The 21,424-nt window shown below is 42.2% G+C and overlaps 1 protein-coding gene across 4 annotated transcripts in view; it reads right to left on the reverse strand.

Annotated features, from left to right (window-relative positions):
- The window catches only part of SLIT3 (slit guidance ligand 3), a 1,179,950-nt gene that overhangs the window by 401,122 nt on the left and 757,404 nt on the right, over window positions 1-21,424 (reverse strand). For all 4 annotated transcript variants that reach the window (XM_019506517.1, XM_019506518.1, XM_019506516.1 and 1 more), the window contains one exon: window positions 13,294-13,435. In XM_019506517.1, coding sequence (XP_019362062.1) covers window positions 13,294-13,435 — 142 coding nt within the window. The remainder of the gene's footprint in view (window positions 1-13,293; window positions 13,436-21,424) is intronic.

Genomic DNA, 21,424 nt, shown 5'->3' on the forward strand with positions numbered 1-21,424 from the left:
TTCTGAACACTGGCCACTAAAAAAAGAGATTTTCAAAGCTACATTTTAATGCAGACTAAATGGCTATGGGTCCAGTTTTAAATTACTGAATACAGTGGATTTATTCTACTAGAGCTACTACAGGCCCCTCCTACTACAATGGTTTATGTTGGTCATGTTAATATATGCAAAATCAATTTTGGAAACACTAGCATAGCAATTCATTTTAAGAAAAACTAGCTCCTGTAATACACTTTTCCTGAACTAGCTCCTGTAATACACTTTAAGGGGACAACCTTCCACTCAGAGTAACGTGACCCTATTCTAGGTACCTGGGAGACTCACTGTAGTCATGTAGCATCTAGATAGCAGAGCAGGCAGTAGCAGGGAGAGCTAGGCAGGCAGCTTTTCTACACCTGCATATTTACAATCACAACATTTTAAATCAAATTACTCAATTAAATCTTTAAAATAGTCACCAAGTATACCGAAGACACCCCAAAAATCTTCAAATGAAGAAGTAGTACAGGTGTAAACAGAATTAAAAGACCTCTGATGTTTATTTGCCTGCTCTACCCATTATACCTTCATTCCTCCCAACACAGTATTTCTCTTGCACCAATTAATTTTTTTCAAAACAAAATTTGGCCAAGCAGCACATTCTTTAAAGGTACAGTGAACAGAAGATTACCAAGTTAAAGCAGTTCTCTCAAGGAAAGTTATTTTTGTTTGCTATTGCCCTGACAGGGGTAGGAGACAACAAGCATTTATGTATAGGAACTGGTTTTTCCATAGTGCCAAGTGAACTTATTGATGATTTTCCTCAGTATACAAGAAGCCATTACATACCAAAGTAAATTCCATATGATATCCACTGATGTTAGTTATCAGCAGAACCAAACGATACATAAAACAGGCTCACAAAAACCCAAATGACTTGAGGCTCTCACTAACTTTGAACTAAGTCAAGGATCAGTTTTATGATTGAAAAATGTGGTTTAACTCTTAAATATTCTGTACACCTGTGCAGTAACTGATATTGGCTTGGGTTGGAAGCACAAATACCTGATCTCAGCAAGACTGGCTCTTGTTACATTTCTGAGCTGATCAAAATCAAGCAGTCCTGGGAATTTTGCAAAAGGCTTTTTCTTCAGGGATTTCTAGCCTGTTTTCTCACTCTGAAAGGAGCAGATCTGCATCCAAAAACAAGCCTCCAAAATTTTGACTTCCAGCCATTTCTGACTTGGGTATATCAGCCCAGATCCAACACTTCATTACTCCAATTTTATGCAATTCACTCCCTCTCAATTTCAGATGTGCTACAGCGGTGTAAAACTGGATCAACATAATGGTGACTCAAATCCAACACAGGCAGAGTACAAGGTTAAAAGCTCCAATGACAGATGAAAGGATAATTGTACTGTAAGTATAAAGCTTAATAAGATATTAATATACTAAGGATACATTTTGGGTTGCTGGAGGGTGAGTCATGATGTTGATGATACAAGTGTGAAACCCCTGGGTTTCATAATCTTGAATAGAAGCACATGTCAGGGGTGGAAGAGACCTAATAGTCTGCCATGTGGACCAGTGCAGAGCTGTTCCCCATTAAATGTTTTCTGTGTTCCAATCCAACACACACAAAAATCTGTGTGAAAAGAACATTATTTATGTAACACAATTTACAGCAGGGGTGGTCAAGCAGCAGCACATGTGCCACAAGTGTCATAGGTAGCCTCCGTGTGTGGTACACCACAGATCAGGGAAGGGGCAGGCAGCACAGCAATAGATAGGGCATGGAACAGAAGGCAGAGCAGCAGCCTGGACACAGAGCACAGGTCAGGGAGCAGAAAGGAGAACAGTAGATTGGATAGGGAGCTCAGATCATGGAGCCAAAAGCAGAGCAGCAGATGGGGCATTGGAAGGGTATCAGAATGGTACTCAAGAAGCGCTTGGGGCTAATTGATGGCAGGCCTACTGAAACAGTTGGCCCCCCACTGATGTACCCAATGCCACTACTCTGTGCTATCTTAATTTGTGCAAACAACCTTTCATGGATGCATTATAACAGTCTTACATGACTGGATCACATATTATTCTTTCCACGGCAGTCCTTCCTTAGTTCATGCACTGAATAGATTATACTCACTTAATGAACAGCTCATCGAAATTTTGCTTTTTTCCCCCCAGTTGTTCAACATATGGCTCTAGGCCTTACTTACTGAGCCTTCCTCCACCCCCCCACAACACATGTAAATTTTAAGATGCTATTAAAAGGTTAATCACACCTTAAATAGTAAGCAGCCACATGTGCACCTCAGTTTTACATGTCATAATCTGGAACAAGCCACAAAATTCTTCCCATGTATAACGTGGAATATCTTTGTGGCTCACTTTAAATCAAACCTGTCACCAGGACCTACTGAAGCCCTGTGTGCCACCCAGCTGCCACAGCCCAATGTTGCACTCCCCATGTACCAGAAGCAGCGTAAACCCTGTGTGCCACCCAGCTTATATCAACCAACAATCAGCAGGATTCACAGGGAGCTATAAAACATCATATGCCACTAAGATGGGCAGCACACATGGTTTTGCAGCTCCTGGTGCACGTGGAGCTTGGCTGTTGAGGCCCAATGTCAGGCTCACTGTGCACCAAGCTGACTGCCAGCTGGGGCTGGAGTCCAGTTTGGTTCCCAGCCCCATTTGACTGTCAGCTGGTTGGTGTCATCTTGGTGGTGCAGGGGGAGCCCAGGCAAGTAAGGCACCGTTGGGATCTAACCCCCAATCCCAAAATCCTGCGTCCTGCTATGCATGTATAGCATAGCACAACACTTGATTATTTGGACTGAGGGTTAGATCCTATCACATCTTAAAGTGAAGATCTGTCAGGGGCCTTAGATGCTTCACATACTTGTCTATAGCCCTTTTCACTTTGAGTGAAAGTTTGAGTTTTACGAACAATTCATTTTATTCACAGTACCACACTGTGAGTAAATGGCTGGATATCATTCCCAATTTAGGCATGAAGCACAGAGAGAGGGCTTAAGAGTTGCCACTGATTTTGGATGCAAAATTTTAGATACTTGGGAACTGATTTTTCAGAGTACTCAGTATTCTACTGAACTTTATTTGTCAATGAAAGTTGTGTTATGAGCTTCAGTCACAGGTGTGAGTCAGTGCTTCTGCAAAGGAGACCCCAGAGTCTCAATTAAGCCTGTCAGAAAATAAGGAAATTAAAGCAACCACCTGTGAAATACTGGGTTTAAGTGACTCAGCTAACATTATGTAGGAACTCTGTGGCAGAGACAGAAATAGAACATAGATCTCTAGGGCAGCATTTACGTGGCTCAATCACAGGACCATCTTTTCTCATTCCTGCAATTACCTGCCTCATTCATGACACACCACCGTATTTCTGCAGCAAAGTAAAGGGCCCACAGACAGTTTTCTTCATTTTCCAACTCTGATTCATTTCCAAAATGAGTCAAAGGCAACTTTAATTTTGGCATTTCCTAAATTTGAATTTGCAGTCATAATGTTCTTTTAATATTTCATGTGTGCAAAAAGAGTCAACTGAAACCCCCCCCCAAATTCCCATCACTGACTTTCCCATGAGACATCAGCAGAATTGAAACTTTCAGATCAACCTCACAAATCTTTCGTTAGAACCAACACAGCAAAATTATAACAACAGTAGATTATTACCATTTATAAGGACCAGCACTAGAAGGGGAAAGGACAGGAAGTTTGCCCGTGTGGCGAGTGCCTCAGATCTTAGATTCTGTTCCAAGCCCTGGAAGGGAATTGCTCAGCAGGTACAGACTCCTTTGTCTTTTCCTGCCTTCAGGGTTGACTTCTTCAGTCCGACCATCCCTACATATGGCCCATGCCTCGCAGGTGTTACTGCTGTCATCAACTCTATACAGCCCTGGCGTTGAGCCCTCTGGCTCCTCTCTCTCTGCAACACTCAGGCAAGCTTTCTGTGCCTTTCTCTTGGATGCCCGACTCTGTGCCTCTACCCTGGGCACCTAGTTCTGTGCCCCCTTAGCTGTGTCCCTCTGGCATTAGGGGCTCACCCAACCCTGTACCTGCACCCCTCTCATGCTGTGGGCTCACCAAGTCCTTTTGTCTGTGCCCTCCTGGTGCTCTGGGCTCACTGCACTTTTCTGGATGTGCCCCTCTTGTGCTCTGGTCACTCTGCCTGACACTGGGCTCTACCAAATCATATGCCCTTTCTCTGCAGGCACTAGTGAGGCCTCCAAATCTCCACTTCTAGCCTCATCCTAATCTTCCAGAGTAAACATGAACACAAACACAAGCCCCTAGGTTATAATGTAAATACTAGTAACAACAGTAACAATCCTAGCCCTCCAGTGTACCTACTACACCCCCCAGCTTGGTGTCCTCTGCAAACTTGCTGAGGGTGCACTCCATTCCATCTTCCAGATTGTTAATGAAGATAGTGAACAAAATCACCTCCAGGACTGACCCCTGGGACACTCCACTTGATACCAGCTGCCAGTTAGACATGGAGCCATTGATTACTACCTGTTGAGCCTGACAATCCAGCCAGCTTTCTATCCACTTTATAGTCCATTCATCCAAGTCCTTTCTAGGAGATGGTATCAAAAACCTGCTAAAATCAAGGTATATTAAGTCCACTGCTTTCCCCACATCGACAAAACCATTTATGTCATCATAGAAGGCAATCAGGTTGGTCAGGCTTGACTTGCTCTTGGTGAATTCGTGCTGACTGTTCCTAATCATCATCTTCTCCTTCAAGTGCTTAGAAATTGATTATTTGAGGACCTGCTCCATGATTTTTCTGGGGACTGAGGTGAGGCTGACTGATCTGTAGTTCCTTGGATCTTCCTTCTTCCCTTCTACTCCCTTTCCCCTCCTCCCATTCTGAAAACAGCTTGAGGCTGGCATACAGCAGAGACATAAGTTACAGAAAATGCTCTGTTTTGAAAGTACTTCATCTGAGCTCTCAGGGATTGAGGGTTTAGATTTTCACTAAATCAGCCATTTTTGAACCAGTCTGCAGCTATGCCTGTCCTAACCCAAACAGTGAAGTGCCCACCACTTCCACTTAGCTTACTCTAACAGCTAATCTTTTTCAGTCAGGCTATTTTCCTTCTGTATTCTTGTACAAGGAGGCTTGGTGCTCCTGCTTCTTTAAGAGAAGGCAGGCCATCTGAGAAGCAGTCTGTAGGTGTGTCAGAAGGCCACAGAGCCCAGAGAGGATGCAGGACCAGAGGGCACATGAAAAGAGCAGGGGCTAGAGAGCTCAGAAAGAGAGCGGAGGGCTGGAGGGTCCAGGGAGCAGGCAGGGGCAGGGTGCCCATGGGTCTCATTGGCATAGGAGTGGAACCATGGCTCAGGAAGGGCCAAAGGCCAAGAAGGGCCACAGTCAGAGACTGGTGGGGCTGGAAAGCCCAGTGGTCTTAAGTGGCCTAGATGTGGGGCCATGGTCTAAGGAGAAGGACTGAAGGGCCACAGCCAGAGGCTAAGGAGGCCAAAGTGTCCATAGCCTAGAGAGGGGCTGGTGTAAGGACACATAGAGCCAGAAGCCCATAGCAGTAGGGACATTATGATTTGATTAGTAAGTGTGACATCTGTGAGGCTTGGGTGTCAGTACTGGGGAGGACAGAGCCCCACATAATGAGCCCTTAAGGTGGACAGCGGAGACACCTGAGCTCAGAAGCATGAGATCAGGCCTGAGAAGCCCTGGGACAGCATCCCTTTTCTAAAGGCATAATCACATCAAGGGGAATTGATGGGGAGATTGCCTGAAGAAAGTATAGGAGAGAAGGGCTAGGGGGGTCTCCAGGGGCTTCACAACCACCCCCTGGGGCAGGACCCTGTTACAATCCTAAATTCCTTTTCTTTATATTGCTACTCACCCTACATACCTGTGATGTAGGTACTGTTTAAATACAGTTAAAATGCTTTTATCTTTGATTCATCTGCAATTCACCAAGTTAAATTTGTTTTACTATTTCTTCTTAAGTCAATTCCTCCAGCTGCTTAACCACTTAAGTTCTCATCTGAATTACCACTGGAGACAAGCAGAAGCTTATTAAGCTTTCTCTTGCCATCCCTTTCAGGTGTGCTGCTTTGAGAAGAATTTTTTCTCTGAATCACACTGTAAGAAAGCCATGTTGTAAGCAGTGGGGCCTTTATTACATACAACAACACATAGTCTGTAGCTCTCAGTTTCATTTTCTTCTAACTTTTTTTTCCTCAGTGAATTTGGCTGCTGGTGTCAGCTCCAGGATCAAAATGATTCTTTGTAAAACACGAATTGCACTACACTCTCCTACTATATATTTTATGAGGAAAAAGGCTTCAATACAGCTTTGCAGCTTATTTTTTTCTTAATTTCTGCTTAGTAGATGGGGCAGGATTACAAGTAGAGGCTTCTGAAAAAATTACAGGGCAGCACAGAGGATGAAACTTGGGTTATGGAGTTTTTCATCTCCAAGCTACAAGCAGCAAGGTCAATAGCAAGTAAAAATGGTTACCATATCACACCCATTTGGTGGCCTAGGACAAGTGAGTGGTTGGTCTCGGTCCAGTTCATAGCAGGTTTGACTTATCATCGAACCCAACAATTAGCACTTATTGGCAAACACAGCAGAGAGGTTCTGTCTATGAATACCAAGGAAGGCAGGCAAGAAAAAAGCTGTCTATAACATTTTTAATTAATAGTAAAACAGACAGCAGAATGTAGGTCATCTCTGATAACCATGTTTTAAAGTAGCTGCTACATGTTTAATTTTATGCGGGACAAACCAGCTACTGTCAGTCAAGGGATCATATCTGATATGAATGGGATTACCAAGGAATATTGAATTAATGGAGACAGGAATTTGAAAACCATTACTGAATACAACTAATATCTAGAGATGTACACTTGGGGCACAAGACTGAGGGAAGAATGGTAATTTATTATTGACACCCAAAGGGCATCAATTTATTTACCATGGAGAAATAATTGTATATGCCATGCTAGAAACAATACTTAAGGGACAGATGCAGTAACAACTGCAGCAGTTTGAATTGTGCTTCCATTTGAATGCAAACTAGGATTTCCTGCAACAAATTATATTTCCTGGTGCAACTTATTTTGTGGTTTCCTGGCTGATTAATTTTTCGGAAGTAGGGGTAGTGCAGACTAAGCAGCCCCAATTTTATGCTCTATAGGAGAACCTGATTTTGGAAAGAATTGCCCTAAAAGCAAATGTGGGTTAGAGCAAGAGGCAACAGACCAATGATAGCCTCCACTGGAAGGACTTCGATGGAATCCTAACTACAGGGAAGAAATAAGGGAGGGCAACAAAAGTACTGCTCCAGCACAGCTACCCTGGTAGAAATAGGAAAGGCAGAGCATCCACATGGGGCTTACTTGCCCTACATCTAGATTGCTAGCTAGAGATATAAAACGGAGCTCTGGGTACGTAAAACTAGGACTCTTGACCTGAGGCATGGACCAAGAGGTCTCATCCCAAAGCAGGGGATACCCAAAACAAACTTTTCTGGATACACTTTTCTTTAACACTATCTTTCTTAGTTAAGTTAGTATAAAACATGAAAAAAGTCATGCCTCAGAGATTAAAGTCAAGTTATCGTTCAAGCCCTCCTGCCGCCATTTTGAAGCACGTGACGCTGAATACATGATGCTGCAGGCATTTTAATTAGAGCGGCTGTGAGAGCTGCTCTAATTAAAGTGCCCCGCCTCCACCTCAAAGCACATGTATAGATGCCCTAGATGTTAGATATGTCATCACTAAGATACATATTGAGTTCAACCCTGGCTAAAACCCATTCAGCTATGACTAGTTAAATTTCTTAATATGTATTCCATAAAAATGAAATGTTTACAGGGATTTATCACAACAGAACGTGAGTAATAAACATTTCTGCAGGGTTTTATCTCACATTACCATAAAAATGTCTTATTGCCACTGATTCTTTCCATTAAAAACTATTCCCACCTGAAATGCCTAGGAATTGATGAGGATATACATAGGATTAAAGTGATTTACAAGGCTTATCTTCAGACTAAAAGTCAAATAAGTTATATTCCCTAAAATGTAAGGATTCAGAAGTGTCTAAACCATTAAATAGAGCACTAAAAGTTTAATCAGATATTCTATTTAGCTGGCAGATTTATGTCCAATATGTGAGAAAGTTTTCCAAATTGCTACACATAATTTGACTAGCTGCCACTCCATATAACTTTAAGGTCTCCCAGACTTTTCTTTACCTCATGGTTTGTAACCCCCCTGCCAGCAGGGCCATTCCCAGGGGGTGTGTACAGCTGTTTGCAACTCCCAGAAGCTGTGCGGAGAAACCAGTGCAAGTAACTGAGGGAGTGGGGAGGCTAGTGGATTTGTGGGGGGTGGGGAGGGATTCCCAGTCAGGGGAGGATCCAGGGGGCTAAAAATAGCCCAGACTTGGTCAGGAGAAAGGAGAGAGTAGGGAAGAGCACAGCCCTGGGGCTGGGGCAAGTGACAGGGCTTTCCCAGTCCTGATGCTGTACTGTGAAGGCATACAAGCATTCTCTAGATTGGGTTAACCTTTTCCTAGATAAGGTTAACCCAGGCTTGATCTCAGTTAGTGCACCTCCTCAGGTAAACAAACTTAGATTGGGCAAAACATTTTTGAGTGATTTAAGTTCTCTGAAGGCCTGCACATTTGGGTATTTATATCAGCCTAACCCTGGGTAAGTCAATCTAACTGTAACGGCTGTACATACCCGGAGAGTACTCACATATTTCATTTTTGCAGCAAGTAAAGGCATTAGTCCTTGTGGGGAAGGAGAAATTAGAAGAATGCAGGATTGCAAACCCACATTATAACATTATAAAAAGCACGCTGTTATTTCTTTAAAAAGACTTCTGCTGTCTCCTTAGAGTTGTTCACTTATTATACCTATATCTAACAGGACACTGTCCAGGGTTTCACTGGCATACATGTGAACTTTATAATCCCAACTGAAGTGGAGTTCCCTTTCAAATTTTGGTAAGATTTCCAATGACATCTAAGTAACAATTAGGAGACTAAGCCTGAGAGCAATTTAGGCACTTTAAAAAAGTTTGTCTTAATCTTTACTTTTCAAACTCAAACCATGTGTGCCTGCACTCACTGCAGGTGCAACAGAACTTCATGTGGACACTGTGATGCTCCCAAGTCTACCAAAAATAAGAAAGAGATACAGACACACATGACCATCCTAAGACAAAAGTAGAGTAGGCAAAGCCAACCCCCCAGATCTGCTAAACTCATATCTGCTATATTTCTACAATATCCCATTCCTCATCCTGTCTGCCCTGGCTTGGTACTGGTTATTGCTAGAGCAGGCTCCTGAGAATCATGGGATCAGGTTTTAGCCTTGCTACTAACTTAAAATGTGACTTTCTTGATCTCTTGGTGAAAAAAAATATAATTACTTAGGAGGCAATGATGCTACGCCTAAAAAAAGATAAGGCAAATTCCCACGACTGAAGGGGAGAAGTACTAGACTCTGAATGTTTTTAAGGTCCTATGAAATCCTTGAATGAAGAATACTGCCAGAAACAAGGCATGTTTCATATTCCAGGTTGCCTTGCAAGGCACAGGATGCAACTGTTCCATCCACATGATTTTGTAGCGGCACTAGTATAGAAACCCCTCCCCCCTAGCTTTAACCCTGCTTCATTCAGGATTAAAGTTAGTGGGATTTACCTAACTTGCACCATTTCAGGACTATACCAATTTAACAGTTACAGCATAACAGTTGATGCACACTCCCAAGCTGCAGCTCTCCCCTTTTAAAGTGGCTAAAAATGCATGCGTGCCCATACCAAAGATTTAGTAGCCTATATACTGCCTCAGTGAATCTGGCTGGACTGGTCCTCATGGTGCTGTCAAAGGACACAATTGCTCCATAGTCTCAGTTATTGCCCTCATGTATTTCTCAAAAGGTTATAGGACCCAAGACAACTTCAAAATCATTTCCTCTTAATGCGCTAGCTGCCATCATACCAGTTCAATTTCCAACTACAACAAGCAAAAGCATATTGGTCAAATAATTATATCTATTTAGCTATCTACTTATGTAGCTAAAACTGTGCCTTTAGTGGCAATTCAGTTAACATCTTGGTGGTAAGACTAGCAGGGCTGTGAAAACCACTGAAATTCAAAAGATTAATAATTTTGAAAGTGATGATTTTTGGTCCCAATGAAGACATGTTATAGAAAAAAAATCCATGAGGAATTTAATTGAAGCAGTAAAGACAGCTGGGAGATTTCAGCTGGACAATGCTCCATATTAACTGACATTAGGGGTGTGCAAAACAGACCATATTCGATTCGGATTTGGCCGAAATCAGGGACAGAGATTTGATTTGTTGATTCAGATCACTGTCCTGATTCAAATCGGCGGAATCTGAATCTGAATAATCGATTCTGATTCAGAGAATCAGCGACTTGGGCATAAGCACAGCTTTAAATATTTTTTCTACATACCTCAATGTACCAGGTGCAGCTTGTGAACCCTGCGATGCTGGGGCAGATGGAACATCCCATAGGAGCGTGCCTCCCTCCCTCCCTCCCCACCCCCGGTGTGATCAGCAGCAAACCCAGAAGTGGACCAGAAGTACTTCTGGTCCACTTCTGGGTCCACCGCCAGGCACACGGGGAATCCCCCCACCCCACCATTCTATGCTTGTGTGTAGTACTAACAAAAGAGTATTCTTCTTTAGCTGTATGCGTGTCCCCATGGGTGTCTTCTGTTCTTCCAGAAGATTACATTTCCCCTTGATATGAAAGTTCAGATCTCAGGCATCTAAACTCATTCATCACCCTTTTTACCAATCCCATTTCTGCCTCACAAAGACGTACCATCCTTCTATACCAGCACATAATGCCACATACCATGACAGACAGAGTTGCTATAAGAACTCCTACTTGAATAACCTTAAGGCAAATATAAAATGAAGAAGGCATTCCTCCCTAATATTTTCCTACTCCTGACACTTGCTCATTCCCTAGACCCATCAAGAAGTGAAATATTGAAAAATCCTCAAGAAGATGAAATTTTGTGTATGAATATAATTTGCTCTCTTACCAACTAGACTGTTCCAAAATTCCTTTAAAAATCCATTGTAATGTCAAGTAAACCACTTTGAGAGTGAGAGAGAGGGAAAAGGCAAGGACAGATAACAAAATGCATACAAAAATCCAGAATCTAAACTTACAGGTCAGAATTTAAAAAATGTGAGCACACCAAAATTAGGCTAGTAAGTATGTACCCAGCACCTCCACTAAAGGCTTTCAAACTTTTGAGTATGCTCCTCTAACTGTAAGGAAGAGTAATTTCCTTCACCAGAATTTCCAAAATACACACCCTTCTGGCTTTTGCAGATATTGGCAATAGATTCTTACCAAATTTGTTTAATAAAATTTCTCCTGGCTCCTTGTCACTTTTCATATTAACAGAAATCTGAACATCCTCTCCCACACCACAAACCTGAAGCAGCAGGTCCCAAACAAGTCTCCCCCCACCACCTCCAAATCCTGACTGCTAAACAACATGGCAAGTTGCATTACAAACAAATTTCTCCTTCTGTTTTCAACCTTTCGTTACTTCCTACTACAAATTTTTTTCTTAAAAATAAATGTTAGCTATAACTTACACTATCACTTCCAAGGGTAGAAAATTTCTAAATATCTGCCTGTGCCCAGGTGACATGTAATATAAAATATTACAAATTCAACCAGGAATGGACAGGTAACTTATTAATTTGAGGTGGGGGGGAGGGAAGGAAGAGAACATATATGTAGCTTAGTAATGGCCTTGGCAACCATCTAGCTGCTATAAACTCATTCCAAAGCATGGGACCAGCAGAGGGAAATTCATTCCACCTCCCCTACCTACCGGGGACAGTCCACCCCTGAGCCCAACATAAGGATGTTTATGCCTATATTTTGACAGAAAGCAGGGAAGCACCCCGTGTTTTTACAAGTGAGGTCAAGCGTGTGACTATTTTTACATTTCCTGTAAATATTCTACATGCCCCAGGTACCTTGGCTAGTACTATTTTAAGGCAGTGTTTATATCTAACTTCTGTTCAGCAAACTTTAATGTTTTAAGTATAACTTTTTTATATAATTGTAAAATCTGAGCAAAAAGTAGAAACTTATTCAATCAAGCACAGGGAACTCCTTCAGAAAACTACTCTGGGATAGTAATCACAAAAGTTTTGATGAAGCCATTAAACAAGTGCCACATGGAACAAATCACCAATGAAACCTGTGATCCTGGCATTTTAGCTTAGATGCAACTCTCAGTCAAACTCTTGGCAGTGAGATACTAAATCACAACAGGCCTGCCTAGTAATGAGAGATGTGCTTGAGCTTTATCCCAATGAATCTTGCAGTCCAGCAATATTTCTGCAGCAGTGAAAAGCTAAATTGGTCCAGTTACTACATGGATACAATTGAATTCATAATCTTTAGGCTCTTAAAGCTGGTTGCAAGAAGGATACTATCTGCAGTATAACCACCTCAGGAGGAAAACAATTGCTCACCATTCCCTGTGGAACAACCAAAAGCAATTTAGTTTCATGTCACACTATTCATAACTGTGGTAGATTGTACACCTTCCTATAAAACTGTAGACACAAAAGTAGACAACTGCATCAGATAAAACTAGTAAAGACAAGTAAATCAGTTAGACTAATATCTGAAATGGTGACATGAAAAAGCATTCAGCTAAGTGTTAAGATCTGGGATTGATGAAATGGAAGAGAAAAGAGGGGGAAATAATTGGGAACAATCTGTTCAATGTCAGTCTTCAGCAAGAGACCCCCACTACCTGGGCATTCTGCCTGCCTAACATGAAAAGCTCCCAGTCTCTAGGGAAAATCACCAAGGTAGCTCAGAGTGAAAACAATCCGGTTACGAGAAATACAAGATATATTTTCCTCTACTGGAAAATATACATGTCTCTAGGTATATGACCCAAGCCCTGGTTTCTGAAAGTGAAAATACAATTTGAAATGAATTTGCTGAGAACTTGATCTAGTTCTCAGGCCAGAGCTTGCTGCAGATTATCTCATTTTGTTTTTAAGAATGGCTTCAGTCATAAGACCAAACACCCCTCCCAAAAGTATGGAGACAACAGCCATGTAGCCCGCAAATGACCATAGTTATCAACTGAAGGGGCTCAAAAAAACTCTGGCTCACTTCCATAAAGTGAGACTGTGAAAACAATTAGATTTGGAATATCACAGATGAGAATGATAATTTGATGCTGACACTTACATTTCCCAAATATCCTCTGGTAGGTTAGCAGGAATTTCTGTTAAGCCTTTTCCTCGACAGTCCACAACATTGTTGCTACAGGTGCAAGCAGATGGGCAAGTGATGGAACTGGCACTGCAGGATGGTGGCTCAGACTGGGAACCTTAGGAAGGCAAAGACAGTACCAAAAATTAGGTTTGCTAGTTGATCATTTACTATTTCAACTAGAAAATACACAGTCACTGATTTTTTTCAATTTCATTGTATATACTGTGTTAATCTCTTTTGATTCCATGTATTTATTTTCTAATATAAATCACCTACAGAAGCTACAAAGAAAACTTAGAGGTTACTATGGTCTTACTATTTTGTATATCCATTTATTAATGTCCCTCCCCCGCTCCCCTCCCACTGCCTATTGGATTGGCCACCAAGGTCAAATTATTTGAACCTTAATTGGAAAATTAAAAGGCTGAAGATTGAGGAATATTTCCAAAGAGTGAGATTTGTTGGTGTACTGAATAGTTTTGCCAGGAAAATAATGAGAATGCAATCTCTAGAGTCATTTAAGAAAAGACAAGACAATGAACTTTCAATCTAAAGTAAATGAAGGCACAATCTAGCACTTGCTGAAGAAAACACTTGCAGACCCAGTAGGTCTTTTCTATTTCCAGTTTGTAATAAATCTACACATCTCTTGAGGTTTGCATATACCACTATGAAACAAACCATTGTATTAATTGTTATAGCACAAAGGATGCAGTGGTAAGATATTTTTACAACATAAGGTGAAGGAATTTATGGAAAAGAGAAAAATAATACTAAAATACATAAAAATTATGATCTCAGTCCTGGTAGATTTTACTCAAGCCAGTAGTCCCAGTGGAAGTCCAGGAAGCTATTCACATGTGTAAAAGGCCATGGACAAACATTGCATTTGTAGTGCTACAAATGGCTTTTGCTGCACTACAAAAATAAAAATAAAAACTGAGAGGACAGACATATATGCCCCCTGTAGGGCTACGAAAATGGTGGAAAGGCTAAAGAAATGCTTCTGGATGACACAAGAACTTCTCTGTAGCACTTGGTTTTGTAGTGGCAAATGTAACATCTGAACAGTCCAAACGTGGAGGGAGGAAAAGCAGGATGGACAGTTAACTAGTGTTGCCTCAGTGCTCAGCACACTTGATGACAGCTCACCACTGCCTCTGGGGGCAGGGGAGAATGCAGGGAGGAGGGAGGGGAGAAGACACGGGCAGTACCTCTCCCAAAAGCGCCTTCCCTCACTGCTCCCAACTGTCAGCCACCCCAGAAAGTAGATCCAACAGCCCCCACACTCCAATCCCAAATCCCAATCTATTAAAATATGAGACTTTATTTAATTTACTTTTTCTTTATTTCTTTAAAAAAAGTTATACTCCTTTATATTTTATTCTTCAGTGACTGACTTCATTTCATCACTCTTCCTCTACCCCCATTTCCTTTCCACCTTCCATTTCATTACTCATCCCCATCCCATTAACTCTCCACTTCCCAACTTCACGTTTCCACTTTCTTCTCCAACCCATCTCTCACACCCCCCGACCCACAGCAGGGATACTGGCTTATCCTGCCTCACCAGCCCTGGACTGGCAACTTACAGCTGTAACTCCTAGTCGGGTCCTTGCTCACTGGCCTTCTAGTGGCAAGTCTCAGCTGTACAGGTGGGAGACACAGAAGGTTTTTAGCCTTAAGGTGTGGTTGCTCCAAATTCAAGCTAGCACTAAAACGGATCAACCTCTGAACAGTTCAAAGTGCAATGGCCCTTAGGCCATCAGCCTGCACACATTTTGAATAAAATTCACTAAATCCAAGTTTAATTTACCCTTCAGTAAAGTTTCCAAAAGTGTACTACTTTTACCAATTTCAGCCCAAAGATTACAGTTAACATACTTAAATTTTTGTACCAAGATCTTTTAATTTTAGCAGCTTTTAGTTATCTCTGTATGGTGGATTGCACTCTATCTATCTATCTATCTATCACAAAACCCAGAGCTCACCAGTTATGGCTAAAATGTGCAAAAATACCTCTTTTTCCTCACAGTTGTGATACAAACAACAACAACAAAAATCTTAACACAGACTGATAAAACATAAGTATATCACATTCACTAAGCAAATTCCATTCCTTCTGTTACAAAACACTGAAAATTCCTAAAAGTCAAATCACGAGCTAAGGAGGAAATAGAGGAAGCCATAAATGAAACTGTATTTTCTTTAGGGTTATGCTGGAATAAAAACATGCATGATATTAAGTCAGAGATTGGAACTGCAGCTGGCAATATGGCCCAAAACATTTGAAAAATTCTTTTCCCATCAATCCAACTTCATTAGGAACAACTCTTAACCTATGTCTGGTGTTTCACTCAGACCATTTAGATCATATAAACAGGTGACCTGTGCAATGTAAACAGTTAACTAGAACACTGTGTCAGAGCCTAAACCCTTCAGCAAGTCCAATAGAAATGTATCAGATCTATGCAAGTACATTCTGGAAACACACCATTACTGTAGGGAAAATATTTGAATGTAATTCAAACACCTGGTGGCTGGCAATGTTATTATGCAAAGTACAGCACTTAATGCAGTAAAAAACTGGTTTTAATGACTAGTGGCCGGGAGGCTTTTCTGCATCTGGGGAAGAATAATTTCTAGAGTGCTGATTCAGAGTGCTGTGGCTAAACTGCAATAAAATACTAAATTGGAACGTTCTGCTAGAATTGGTTGGATTGTCTACCACACTTTAAACCATAGGAAATTCACAAGCAGCTGAAAGACTGCTCAAAATGCTCCCAAAGTACAAGATGTAGTTTGGACTAGTATGTGGGAAACTGCATGCTATTTACAAACATTGACTAATTGTAATGATGTATACAGAAATGCCACCAGGCAACCTACTTGCCTTCTACATGAGGCCAATGTTTTAATAAGGCTAGAAGAACCAAGTTTTTAAAGTCAGATCCCATAGTTTGCAACGTCTAGAAAATGAAAACTGCAAGTAGCGAGCCTTACACATTCAGGGCTGATGGCTCTTGACAAAAGCAAATGAGAATTACTGCAAACTTGTGCCTTCTGTCAGAAATGTCAGGGAGTCCATTGAGAATCTGTGCCTGAGTGCTTGAATTTCCATTACCTCAAAAAAATGGCGTTGAAGTGGTCATCCCTCTTTTGATCTGCCAATATTATGTGTATAGGAAGTGTCAGAAAAGAAGGGGAGAGAGAGAAACAGTATCAACAATGACTTATATTTTGAGATATGAGTCTTAAAATTGTGTAAGAAAACTGGCGATCCAACTTTAAGAGCAGGTTCAATAGCTCTGGAAGTGAGTTAAAGTTTATTTCAGGGACTTCTCAAACATCTGTGCATTTCATGTTCCCTCACGTTAAGCTTTTTAAAGGGACAGGGACATTATCATTACAAGTACATCAGATTATTTAAACTGAAAAAAATACACACATGCCATTTAATTTTCACATTTGATGATCATCATGATAGACAGTACTGGTAGAACCATCTATAATTGATGTTAGTTTCAATTTCCCATTATAAGACTTTCCTTTCCTTTGTATATAACTTTGTGAAAGTAACCATTTGGGATGAAATTTTCCATACTAGGTCTCTGTCAGATTTATTTTTTTATTTATTTTACAATTTATAGCACTCCACATGTTCTGTATTTAAAGCACAGGTCCCGTTGACTTCAGATGCAGCTGTGAATATTCAACAAATTGGACACCCAGAAAATGAGAAACACACAGTTGTTGGCTACCTGTAAAAAAAGTGGGTTAAGTCACTTGTCCAGCTTCAAAAGGAATCTCTGTGGCATGGGAAGAAATAGACTCCATTTCCCTAGGACATCATATATCTGACTCAACAATGAGATCATACCCTCTCAAATTGCTTCATGAACTACACACATTCCAACTTCTGCCATGAATGAAATGGAGGCTCTACAGACAATAGCCTTATTTACTGTATGGCCTGATTCATATCCATGAGTAGCATCAATCTGAGATCACATATTTAAAAACATATTGCCTAAACCAAGGGTGGGCAAAATATGGCTGTGGGCTGTTAGCCCACCAAGGGATTTTATCCAGCCCGCAGTGGGTCCTTCAGCCCCATGTGGCCCAGGTCCATGGGGCAGCCTGGGCCATAATGCATGCAGCCAGTCCAGTTACCCCCAGGCACGCAGCAGAGCTGGTCCAGCATGGTGGCCACACTCCATTTCCTGGCAGCCCCAGCACCAGTGGTGGCTCCTTCCAGTTGCTGCTGCTGTTGCCAGTGTTGGCACTGCCAGTCCCAGTCCCACTGCCCAGGCACCTTGGCCTATCTACCCCACACCCACCACTGGGGGCACAAGTTGGAGTGGGCAGGTGGCCCACGCCTGGCATAGACCCAAGGAAGCAGAATTAAGATTGCACATGGATAGCCTTCCCCATAACTTTTGTTTAACTTATTATGCATTATCACCTCTGCATGTCAAACACATTGGGACTTCATTGTGATATCTATCTAAACTCAAAGAATATACACTTTAAATTTAAAATAAAAAGGACAACTGTCTTCCCCCTTCAACTCCTTTTCTCATTTAAAAATATGCAGCAGAACCTCAGTTGCTGCATATTAGCATAGCTCCTTTGAAGTCAGTGGAGATGTACCATATAATGCCAGCAGAAGACTTCACTCAAATGTGGTGCCTTAAAATGACCTTACTGTCCCAGTACATCTTTGCACATTGAAAATATTCACAGCTGCTATTAGTTGTCCCAAAGTGAGACATTGTTTTTCTGTAAGAGCAACATTTCTCAGGATGGACATTTATGTCATACTTTTGCTCTTTTTTTTCCCTTGCCATATTGGGTGTGAAGTGCCAACATAGGCCTAAGAACATGTAAAGTTGTTGGTAGATTTAGAGACAAGCAGAATTCCAAAACTGAGAAGATGCACATTGGGAAAAAAATCGCTCCCTATCAGGAGAAGGGTGGATGGTAGTTAGCTCAAATATTTTGGACATATTTTATGATACAAGTGATGTGTCTCAGAAGAGGATTTGCAAGCAGGGAAAAATACAGGCTTCTGACAAACCAGCAATATATCGCTGCAGGTTGGGGGAGCAATAATATACTCTCTTTTTATTAGGAAGTGACATCAGAAAATCCCAGCATTGCATTACTAGTAACAGTTCAAGAATCTAAGCCTGATGATACATTTAACTGACTGCATCCAATTCAACATCTACTAAGAGCTCCATTAGGCTAAGTACAACCATTCAAAAAGCCCAAGCCTGAATTGATTCATCTTTGCAAGGAAGTCTAACCTGTGTAGACTGAATTGATTTGCAAGTGAATAGACATTCACTGTTGATTCTGGAAATGCAGTCACATGCCTGAAGTGGCTCAAGCTAGAAGCCAGGGGATGCTACAGAAAATGCTTGGCTGTAGGGATGTTGTGCTGAGGAGGGGCCATGGCCAGGTCCCAGCAGGGTTTAAACCCCCACCCTGGCCTGAGGGACCCCAGCTGGGGTCTGCCTGGAGAGGGAAGGGGGAAGCAGCACCTGCTGGGCATTTCCCACCCCCAGTCTTACTGCTTGAGTGGTGATGGATGTGGCCAGCCCCGGCAGCAGCATGAAGCCAATGGAAATGGAGGGGAGTTTAATTCCCCGCTCTGTCCCCTGTCACACCAGCATGGACCCAAGTTAGGATCTGCCTGGCTGGGGTGGAGCAGCCTGTGTCAGGGTACCCCCCACACATCCTTGCTGCTGCAGTGGGAGGGGCAGAAGCATGGCCAGGTGCTGGCCCACCATGGCCCCCTGAGGTGAAGGGGGCAGGGAGAAGGTTTATTCCCCCCTCCCTCCCCTCTCGCCCCAGGACCTCAGCTGAGGTCTGCTTGGCTGGAGCATAGCATCCCCTGTCAGGCATTCCCACCCTGACCCCCCATCCTCAACGCTGGAGCAGCGGGGGACATGGTCAGCCCTGGCAGTAGCCTTGAGCAAACAGGGGAGGGAGGAGGTTTAATTCTCTTCTCCCTGCCCTGTCCCACCAGCACAGACCTGAGTTGAGGTTTGCCTGATCAGGGTGCGGCAGCTGGTTTCAGGGTCACTCCCCACTTATGGCTGCAGTGGCAGGGGTGGGGTCATGGCCCTCATGGCCTCCTGAAGTTCCCTAAACTGGTTTAACCTCAATCAGTTAAGTGTGATACTACATTCAACCAGGGACGAAAACACAGAACTTTCTGGTTTAGGAGGCAAAAAAATAAAAGCACTAATTAATATCTCCGTTACACCTAAGCAAGCAGAAGCTTTCTATTAGCCTTGCCAGTGGGGATGCTTGAAGAGCGAATACATGTTGCCTAGCGAGCTCTGTAAATGAATACAGTGAGAATTAAGAAGTGATCTTTTTCTGTTTTCCATGTCCTCGCTCTTCCTTTCAGATGACAATTTGCAAAGCCCTGATCCAAAGTGGGAGATCTACTGACAAAAATGGGAGATCTTCCACTGATTTGGGATTAGAACCAAAGAGCATTTATCTGTCTGTTTCCACAGGAAATACAGTTTTCCCCCCCAGAAATTCAGAATAGTATTCTGTGGATAGACAGGGAGTAAAAAACTTCCACTAAGTTAACCAACCAGACAGTTATAGAGATGAAAGAGAGAGAAAGCAATAGCATGTTTTTACTCTCTGTACAAATATAACAGAGGCAGAATAAAAGAAAACCCACTATCAATGTTTTCTAGCTTGCACAACCTAAAACCTTCATTAAAGAGTAAAGCTGTGAAGTAAAGGAAATATCAAGGGAAGAAGTTGTCTCTGCATGGCATCCCCTTATCCCAAATACCAATTATTAATTTTTCCTTTCAATTAAAATACCCTGGAAACTGGAATATGCACAGTACATATAATCACTCATTCTTCCTGGCTTAATATACTCTGTCTGGGTGTTAAAAAATGGTAGATGCTACCCACTAAAACAGTACAGTTTTTTGTGCTGAATCTTTGATCCTGTGTCGAAATCCAGATCTATTATATACTGGTAAGCAGCATTTTTTTTGAAGCAGTAGCACACCTTAGCTTAAGGTTTCCTTTTCTGGTTTCCAGTGCAATTTAGGGCTTTATTACATGGTAATTTTGGGTGTCTCTTGGAGCTCTTAACACCTGGATTGTCCATACATTAACAGCTGAAACTGGTTTTAAGTATTCATTATGCTGCTCAAAATTATACCACTCAAGGGCAGGATTATCTCTGAACTGTGCTACCCAGCTTCTGTTACACTAAGGTATAACCGCTGTAGGCTGCATCTTAGTGTGAACACCACCCCCTCCATCTCCCGCTCCCCTGCTGGTCCACTGCCCCTCCCCCCATCCTCGCCAGCACCCCAGGCTCCCCTCTTCCCCCCACCCCCAGTTGTAGCTGCCTGCACTGTTTGTCCCAGGAGAACAGGCTAACCTGCCTGCCCAGCCCAAACCCTGTTGCTTTCTGGACAGGTTCAGCCCCAAAAAGAGAAGTAGCTCTGCAGGCACAACTGGGCAGGCAAGTTAACTCTTTCCGACCTTCTTCCTGGCACATACTGCGCAACTACAAGTAAGTGGGAATGGGAGGGGCAGGTGGGACCCAGAGGGGCAGGGGGCGAGAACTTGGGGAGCCTGAAGCATAGGGGTGGAGCCCAGAATGGGGGTGCAATTCTTACTTTTCAGTCCTCCGGGACCCTGCTGGCCTGAAGTCTGACTGCTCCAAACTCAAGCTAGCACTAACACTGATCAACATTTGTGTAGCTCACAGTGTAAGAAGTAACAAGGCCCTAACCAAAGGATTTCTATACATAAGTTTCAGTGCCATTTTAATTAAATCACTTAAGTATTTTTGCAAAACACAAACACTGTGTTATGTATGTACATGTAAAAGCATTCTATTCTGGACCTTCACCAAGATTCAGACCAAAAGCCAACTGGTGAGCCTAATTTAAAAAAAAAAAATAGCTGGAAACAGAATGTGCAAAATGATAGGGGTTACAGTACTGCCAAACCCACCATGCCAAAAATCATGAGATGCACTCTTAAAAAAAAATCAAAGGATTGCTATTTTTGAAGTGTGTGTGTGGAGGAGGTTGTTTGT

The sequence above is a fragment of the Gavialis gangeticus genome, unplaced genomic scaffold (assembly GCF_001723915.1).
Source record: "Gavialis gangeticus isolate Ggan-Ray unplaced genomic scaffold, GavGan_comp1, whole genome shotgun sequence".
Lineage (NCBI taxonomy): Eukaryota > Metazoa > Chordata > Crocodylia > Gavialidae > Gavialis > Gavialis gangeticus.